The sequence below is a fragment of the Morone saxatilis genome, unplaced genomic scaffold, assembly GCF_004916995.1.
Source record: "Morone saxatilis isolate NCDOM2014 unplaced genomic scaffold, NCSU_SB_2.0 Contig20, whole genome shotgun sequence".
Lineage (NCBI taxonomy): Eukaryota > Metazoa > Chordata > Actinopteri > Moronidae > Morone > Morone saxatilis.
Genome location: NW_023339763.1, coordinates 6378475 through 6387973, shown reverse-complemented (window position 1 = coordinate 6387973; position 9499 = coordinate 6378475). Strand labels below are relative to the sequence as shown.

The following is a 9499-nucleotide window of genomic DNA, read 5'->3' as shown; positions in this document are numbered from 1 at the left end:
CAGGGTTCGAATCCGACCTGTGGCCCTTTGCTGCGTAGTAAAATAAAGGTACCTCAACACTGTACTTAAGTAGGTACATTCTACTACAGTATGTACATAGCTGAAAGCTTCTGATCCTGATTATGACCTAATTTTCTTTCTTCATTCAAGGTTTTAGTAGTAGTATAATGCAGCTTGTTATCATTGCTGTTCTTACCTGGGTTCAGCCAGAGAAAAGTAAACTTCCAAATAAATTTAAGTTCCATTCGGATGGGATTAATGTTACAGAGGTATATAATATGTAACAATATATTTTCCCATTTCTAACCCACTTCTTGGTAACTAAACATGGTTTCAGACCACACTGACAAATTACAGGAAGTTGTTTTGTAATAAGCGAGGATCATCGGCGTAAAAACTGACCAGTGATCTTTTTAAATAATTTCAGTTAATATTATTAATATTTGCATTATTTAAGTATTTGTATTATTAATTTCATGCAATAGTCATTATGCATTGGTACATTTAACATTTGTACATACTTGGACAGACTGGTGCAAAGTGGACAAATGGCTCTTTCTTAAAGTTTATCATATCACATAAAACCAACGATAGGAAGGCAACACTCAGGACGAACTGTAATTAATTTAGTGATCTATTATCTTTTTCCTTTACCAACACTTTGGTTCATACCTGAAAAACCAATGACATCAGCCTGAACTGTGAGTTGTAACAGGCTAAACTAATATGGTGATCATGGTAAACTTATCTGCTTAGCGTTAGCATGTTAGCATGTTGTGGAGTTGATCTGTGGAATATGGAAAGTAAACCCCAGGAACACACTTTATTCTTGTCAGAAAGATGAAAGAAATGCTGAATGAGAGATTTTACAGACGTTACAGAAGCTAGTGGACCAGAGACAGCCACACAGGAAGTAATGTCAGGACTTTCTATACTTATACTGATCATTGCTGAACAGAGAAGAAGTGGCCTGTAAGGATGCATGTGACAAGTTTATATTTACACCACAAAAAAATATTTTGCTGATATGACAGCTGCTAACATTAATATACAGTAGATGCATGTTTCTTCAAAGTATTGTTCCAACCTTGCAGATACAATAATTGGTATTGTTGAAATCTGACACCCAGGAGGCTGTTCTTCTTCACTCTGAAAGCTAATTATAGAAAACCGCGTCCTCTCTCAGGTGGTATGGAGCCTTATAGAACATATTAATTCTTACCTAATGCACATAATGTGTTTTACCTGGTGAACAGGAGAGGCTCCTTGACAGCATGATCACATTAGATATAATGAGGGTCGTGCTGTGGCAGTGAAAAGTCTCCTTTCTCTGCTGTAATTAGTTTGGTTTGAGAGCTTGCTGGAATATGAAGTAAACGGCGTCCTTCTGGAAATGATTACACCATTCTTATGTGTGTGTGTCTGTGTGTGTGTGTGTGTGTGTTTGTTGGAGAGACCGACACATAGGGACTGAAATAAAGGTGGAGAATGAACAGGAAGGTTTGATTGTTGTGTACATATTTCTGGGGTCCCAATCTTATGGATAACTTAGTTGTTTAGGTCATATTGTGGATGTGGATTCTTTTGGTTCTTTGAAGCTTCTTTAAATTTTATCTGGAACTGTTGTCATAGTAATAAGTCTTTAAGCCCAAACCTACAAGTGCAGCTTATTGACAGACATACCAAGACATATTTAAGGGTGTATAATAGATATAATTGTGGTTTTAGAAGAGAACATGCAGGTTTTTTGATGATCAAACTTAATTCCCTGATTCTATTTTTACATAAAAACTAGAAAATAATGAGACCAAGGCAAATAACTTACATGTGTTATTGTTTCAGTAATGTCACGAGCAGAAATATCAGGAGTTGCCACATGCTCAGATAACCTAATTTGTGTTGTTTTTGTGTGCTGGCTGTGTGGTTGCTTAAGTTGGAGCCGAGATGGCAGCTGAATCCACATGGTACACAAGAAAACAAACACAAAAAAGCCAATCCACAAACAAATTAGATTTAATATGCTGGATCCTCTATTGTTCTTCTCTTCCTCTGTAGGTACGGGAACCAATGCCTGCTACATGGAGGAGATGAAGAACGTGAAGCGTGCGGAGGGCGAGGACGGGCGGATGTGCATTAACACAGAGTGGGGCGGCTTCGGAGACGACGGCTCCCTGCAAGACATCCTGACGGAGTTTGATAAGGTGGTGGACAAGATGTCCATCAACCCCGGGGTCCACACGTACGTACGATGTCAACATCCTAGATGAAAAATCAGTGGATAATCAAAGTTATTATGATTCACTCTCTCTGGAACATTAATATTTGTACCAAATTTCATGGCAAGCCATCGAATAGTATAGATATTTCACTTATCACTGCAAATGTCAACCTCGTGGTGGCGCTAGAAGAAAAGTCAAATTATCACAGAAATGAATGGGACATATTGTCTGTGAACCATTTCAGTGTAGTGTAGCAGTGTTCAGATATTTCACAGTGAAAACTTTTACCTGTCACAGCACGGTCAATTTAGATTTAAAAACAAATTCCAACATGTTTTGACATCACGCTTTTGTCAAAGTCATAGAACAAAAGGCCTTTATATAGTGTTATTTCAAGTTCTAGTTGTTAAGATGTTTCAGTCTACGCCTGGGGTTCTCTTGTGATCAGAACAGCTCTGTAAAAGCTTTCAGTAATGGAAAATGAAGAGAAAAATGGGGAGAAAATGCAAAAGAAGCAGCTGTTTGAAGTGTGTGTGTGTGCTATTTTTAACTTTTGTTTTTTTATAGCTGATATTCTGCTTCTTGTTTCCTCCTGTAGCTTTGAGAAGATGATCAGCGGGATGTATTTGGGAGAAATCGTTCGGCTGGTGCTGGTGAGGCTGACCGAGGTCAAGCTGCTGTTTAAGGGACAGACCTCAGAGGCGCTGAGGACTCCAGGCAGCTTTGAGACAAAGTTCATCTCTGAGATTGAGGAGTGAGTGTTTGACAAAGCGCTTCTTATAACAGTCATCCACCTTTCGTCAGCAGGCATCAAGACTGTGGTCTTAAGTCATACATTTTATGATCTGGCGCTCAAAACTGATCCATTTCAGTGTTTTCTTTAAAGGGAAATGTAATTGTTTTAAACTTTTGTAATTTATATTTGTTCTAATGACTTTTTAAAGCACAATATATCAAATTTTAAGCATTAATTAACACATTTTTAAGCACTAATTCTTGAATTTATCAAATAGTAGACAGGGCGTTTCTTTACCTCTGACAGGCTATTATAGAGGTCTTTATTAGTAACTTTTTTGCTGTGTTAATTTGTTTTTGTAGTTTTTCGTCGATGCAAACTCAACACTCCTCTATCTGTTTAACATCATTAGTCTCCTAGGGATGCTGGGATTCCATCAGAGTTGGGGGTGCTAAGAGAAAGTCAGTCTATATGATGACATAATACTAAATGCTGCCCGACATTTGCATTCACTGGCATTGCCAGGATGATTTTTATATAGTAGGTATTAACTAGGGCTGTAATATTTAAATTACGATTGCAATATAATTCACAATTAGTGAGAGTGATAATTTTTCCGTCACAATTTTCATTTTCACTGAAAAAAACTATTAAAATCATGATGATGTTACATTTCTTAGGGTCTGTACCAAACAAACATGTTTTATTACATCTGGAGAACAAGATTTATAGGTCAGCACATCTCTGCAGCACTGCAGTATTTCATTATAATACTGTTTAATCACACATCTCACCTTCATCAACAACAGCTTCTGCAAATTGGATATCGCACTTGGCCGTATTGCGATTCCGATAACACTTCGATTAATTGTGCAGCCCTAGAGAGAGGAAGAGGCAGAAAGTGATATGGCCAGTTCATCACAAAGTAGTTTATAATAATGCAGTGCAGTGAGGATGTTCATATAAACAGCTGTCACTCTGTTTGTCACTGGTCTGCAGTAAACCTGATTTTACTGTATAATCAGAGCGTCACTGTACAGCAGCCATTCAGACAGCGTCTGTTATGAGATCATATTGTTATGAACACATGAATAAAACATGAATACACACATTGAACAGTCACCATGACTATTATACATAAAGGCCAGTTCGGACCAAAACTTTGCAACTACTTGCAATGCACCAGTCTGCAACATTATGAAAACCCACCAGTTTACACCAATGGTGTATTGTCTCCATAGCAACGAATCTTTGTCCTTTCGTTCTGACTGCTGGTTTTTTCAGGCTTTTTTTTGCAGCTGGATATAATTTATGGCGTCCTAAAATATGAATGAGGATAGTGAATAGAGAGGTACAGAGAATTTGGAGCCGTACGTGGGGGCACAAGTACATTTTAAAGCTTGTGTCATACAGACACTCAATCCAACTGATGAGGTGATCCTTTCTCTCTCCTCTGTCCAAAACTCTGCCATTTCAACCAGCTGACAGTTTGTAACTGCTTTGCGCAGGTAACTTTGCTATGAGCTGATGGGCTGCTGAAACAGGTGACGTGTCTTGAGTTCTAAAACCAGCCTACAGAAACTCTTTCATGTTCTTCCAGCTGTGTCTGCAGATCTCAAGCTACACAACGTGACGCATTCACACTTCCTGTGTAGACAGGAAGTTAAAAAGACCTAATAATGGAGCACTTCCTTGTTCCTTAAAGTCAATATATTTGTCTCTCTTAAACCAAATTACTTTGTATAATTTGACCATTTTGATTATTCATTCATGAGTTCTGTTTGGGCCTCCATGTTGTTGTTTATTTCCTGTCTGTGTCTCTGATTCAGGCAGGACAATGGTCTGGAAAACGCCCAGAATATTCTGACTAAGTTGGGTTTGAAGTGGGAGTTGGTCGACTCCCGCGTTGTGCGTCTGGTCTGCGACACCATCTCCTCGCGCTCCGCCCGTCTCTGCGCCGCTGCCCTGGCAACCATCGCCAACCGCATCCGTGTCAACCGCGGGCTGGACCATCTGAAGACCACAGTGGGGGTGGACGGGACTGTCTACAGAAAGCACCCCAAGTAAGAGGGAATGTGAGGGAAATACGGACAAAAGGAAAACCATTTGAATGCCTGCATTTAAAGTGGCTGAAAAGTTGAATTGAATGAACAATTTATTTTAACCCCTCCTATTTATAATTTTATTAATATATAAACCTGTAATAAACATATTAAAATGTATTTATAGGCAGATATAAGTGTTTATTAAAGTAAGTAAGTTAAAATTGATGACAACTGCATCAATAAACACTTTATATCAGCTTACAGCTACATTATAGTGTGTTATAAACCATTTATTAAATGTTTCTATACTGCTACGGGTTAAATGAAAGGGTTCAGTCAATTTAGGTGTCCAACCTTTGATATGACTGAATGTAATTTTACCCATCATTCACTCAAATATTGGGTTTGATTACTTTTGGTGACACACTAACTTCATTTTCTTCTTTGTGGTGCATTCAAGGACCCTCCAGCTTGTGAAGTTAGACAGCTGGCTGCTAAACACCAACATAAATACACAATAAACAACAAAAAAATGCTAAAGACATAAATAAAGACAGTTATGTGACTTTTACTGAAAAATACATTAAGTCTAGTTGACAAACTGTCCTGTTAACTGAAGAACTGAGAAGTGTAAAGTTTCGAGAGTCAGTAAAGCAGGAACCTCCATGTGCTCTTACAAGTTCACACATTTATCAGTAAATGTTAAAACAAATACCATAATTTTTTTATTTTGTGGGTGTCTACACAGCCGAGCTGTCATTGAACCAGCGATGACAGGAAACAGGAGGAAGTCCTGAGTTTATTTTTTCCTCTTTTTTTTTTTTCCTCTCAGTTTTGAGGAGATGTGAAATCATATTTATCTGTCTGTGTGAACAGGCAGGAGGTGGCGCTCTGTGGTGACATATTAATAAACTTCCTGCCTTTGTGAGAAGAACAGCATGTTGAGAAAATACTCTGAATCACTGTTCAGAAGTTCCGCCACTTCCTCTTTCCTTCATTATTATTTCCTTTCATGTGTTTAACGACGTTCAACACATTCCTTCAGCGGATGTTGCATTTAAATTATACCTGCACTAGTTACCCTTTTATAACTGCTGCACATGTTCATACTTTACACATCTTAGCGTGTTCATAAATACCACTTACAGTTTATTTATATATTACTACTGTACATATATATGTTAGTCTGCACTGCTTTGTGCACTTGATTTGCCATTTTATTAAAGTTTAAGTTGATTTAATCTTGTCTAAAACACTTTCGTGATAGAGATTCTGTGTGCAACATATTGTACTTGTCAAATATTTATTTTTATTTTTGTTATTTTTTTCTCCTCCTTCTTTCCTTTCTTTCTCTCTCTGCACTGAATTTTCTCTCATCTCTTTCAATCCCACCCTCCCCTTTTCTGTTCCTCTCCTCCCCTCTGTAGTTTCAGCGACAAGCTCAAAGCGGCGGTGCGCCTCCTTGCCCCACAGTGTGACATCACCTTCCTCGTCTCGGAGGACGGCAGTGGGAAGGGCGCTGCCATGGTAACGGCTGTGGCGCAGCGGCTGGCTCTCCAGTCCCGACTGTTAGAGGAGAGTGATGGTGAGAGCGACGAAGAAGAGGAGGAAGATAAATAAGACCAGAGAGGATGCAGATAATACACACACTATGAGGCAGAGCAAATTGAGTCTGTTTTTCTGTTCTGTTAAAGCCTGCAATATTTTAATTTAGCAAAATGTGTTAATATTATTTGAATAAGTTTCACTCTTTCAGAGCTTCAGAAGCTTTTTTTTTTATTTTCAATTACAAACTGTAATGTTTTTGAAACATTAAATGGTTCCTGTGGAGTTACTGAACTTTAATGGCACTATGGAGCTGGTTTCTATGAGTGAGTCCCCGTTTTGTTTGTGTATGTGCACCTGAGGTAATGTGATACAGTACTAGCAATGGTGTCGTGCTATTTCACTGACCTACAGGTGGCAGTAACATGCCTGGATATGCAGCAGTGCACCAGGAAAGGCAGGGAAGAAGAAGACCGTTAGCTAGTTAACATGGATATAAACAATGCAGGATTTAAAATGGTTAACAAATCAGCTTAGCAAATGTTTTATAAGGGAGGTAATTTAACACATTTGTTAGACCTTTAGGATTCATTCAATGTGTAACTGTAAACATAACTGAAAACTCCAGAGGGCATCTTTTAAAGGACCAGTGTGTAGGATTCAGTGGTATCCAGTGGTGAAGTTGTAGATTACAACCATTTGAATACAGCTCAGTTTTCCAAACCTGTAGGAGAAACTATGGTGCAGCAAAACTTGCACAAAAGTGAAAGGCTCAATCTAGAGCCAGTGTTTGGTTTATCTATTGTCTACTGTAGAAACATGGCAGTTCAACATGGCAGCCTTTGTAAAAGAGCACTAATTTCCTCTAGATAAAAACGTCTCATTCCAAGGTAATGGAAACACAATGATTATTATTTTCAGGTAATTAAACACGAATGAAAACATACCTATACATATTTTATACATATCTGCCAATAGATCCGCCTAAATGTTACACACTGGACCTTTAAGCCAATTAAAAAGACTAAGCCCAGTAGCTCACCTGGTAGAGCGTGTGCACCATTTACTAAGGCTGAGTCCTTACCCCAGAGGTCCAGGTTAGATTCCAGCCCACAGCCATTTGCTATGTGTCATCCCCCTCTCTCCCCCTTTCATGTCTCTCTTCAGCTGTTCCTATCCAATAAAGGCAAAAAAAACAAAAACACAAATAGCTTTAAAAATGGCAGGTGATCGCAGGGAAATGCAGCGTTGAGTCAACTGATCAACAAATGATGATAATAATTTGCAGATCACATGTTAGTGAACATGCTGAGAAAGAGAAAGTAGATGTTCTGAAAATTCTATAAATTATAATGGAGGTGATTAGATTTCTTTCTTAAATTGGCAGTTAATCAGTTTATGGTAATAATAATAATAATAATAATGCAAGTAATCATTAGTTACAGTATCAAACGAGCTCCACTTCCACCAACTACAACAGTAAAATCCTGCTTTTACATTAAAACATGAGTAAGAATAATCTAATATTACAATATCTAATAGTATAAAAGTCACACTGAGTACTTTTACTTTACATAATACTTGAAGTACATTTTCCTGATTATACTTACATACAGTATGTGTACAAGCATGTGTCTCAGCTTTGCATTCATTCCCAATTTGTGCAATTCCAATAGTGTTTAGGGACCCGAGTAGGTGGAAATATTCAACATACTAGGCGAAAATAACACATTTATACCACATGCAAAAAAATGCATGCTTTGTTTCATCGCCAAAATTTATGATGGCCAATCAGATTTCAGGGGTGGCCCCCCAATCCCTCCTCTGGACACGCCCCAACTTACATACTTTTAACAGTATTTTTACGATGTGGTATTGTACTTTTACTCAAATAAAGTCTCTGAATACTTCCTCCACTTCTGTCAGAAACACAGATGAAATAAACCATCTATGAGAAAACACAGCAGCTAGTTTTAAAGGGTGGTGCAATGTCGGCTTTTCATGTTAATAAAGTCTGATTTGACTAAACCTGAGTGTGGTATCTGTTATTTATTTTGTTTATCAAACGTTTTCACAACATGTAAGGTGTGTTCTAGCCAGATTATTCTAGTACTCAATTGTTGGTTTTAATTCTGAGTGATAATATCATCAGTGTGCTTCACCGCAGAACACCCCTTTTATCAGCAGTGACGCCTCTGCTGCTGTGCTGCTGCAGCTCTCACTGACATGCAGAGGACAAAGTGGAGCTGCAGCCTGGAGCCTTGTTGTGCTCCTGCAGACAGTCTGCTGCAGCCTGTTTCTGCCACACGGTCGCTGATGTCTCAAAGTAAAGAGCCTCTCCAGCTGCTCGGCTCCATACAGCAGTAACACAGTCAAATGATGCAGTGTTTTAAAGAAAACTATAATTAATTTATTAATTTAAGTATTGTATTTAAGTGAGTGCAGCAACTTGGTAGTATATTAATGTAGTTTCAGGCCGTGGTGGCTTAGTTGCTTGTACTATACTTGAGTATTTCCAATTCATAATGGAGTTGTATAATCAGTAAACAAAAAAAGGTAATTGTAATCCATTACAATTAAAATATATACTACCATCGACAAACTTCACAAGTCTTGTCCTCTAGTGGGGGGAAAAAAATGCTTTTTCACCATTATTTTGTCTTTAAAGCAGAAAATGGGAACAGCATCACAGTTACAGAGCAAGTTCTACCTATCAGTTGTGAAAATGGTCTGTAGTCTACTGTATAAAAAATACACTGAGCAGAGGACACATTTTGATGCTAAAAATCTTGGTTCCCATTTTCTTTCCTAAGGTTACATTGTTCTGTTGTCTTATAAAATACAGTCAAGTGAAAGTCATCTTATACATATTTTCTTTTCTCTTTATTTGCATATTTGGTTTTAAGATCATCCAAAAGTAACAGGAAGCACATGTTTCTTTGATACTGTGATAC

The 9499-nt window shown here is 38.0% G+C and overlaps 1 protein-coding gene across 3 annotated transcripts in view; it reads left to right on the top strand.

Annotated features, from left to right (window-relative positions):
- Nucleotides 1-8560, top strand: part of LOC118331926 (hexokinase-2-like) — a 29820-nt gene extending 21260 nt beyond the window's left edge. For all 3 annotated transcript variants that reach the window (XM_035667023.1, XM_035667025.1, XM_035667026.1), the window contains 4 exons: nucleotides 2056-2239; nucleotides 2818-2973; nucleotides 4785-5018; nucleotides 6428-8560. In XM_035667023.1, coding sequence (XP_035522916.1) covers nucleotides 2056-2239; nucleotides 2818-2973; nucleotides 4785-5018; nucleotides 6428-6620 — 767 coding nt within the window. In that variant the 3' untranslated portion in view covers nucleotides 6621-8560. The remainder of the gene's footprint in view (nucleotides 1-2055; nucleotides 2240-2817; nucleotides 2974-4784; nucleotides 5019-6427) is intronic.
- The last annotated feature ends 939 nt before the right edge of the window (nucleotides 8561-9499 follow it).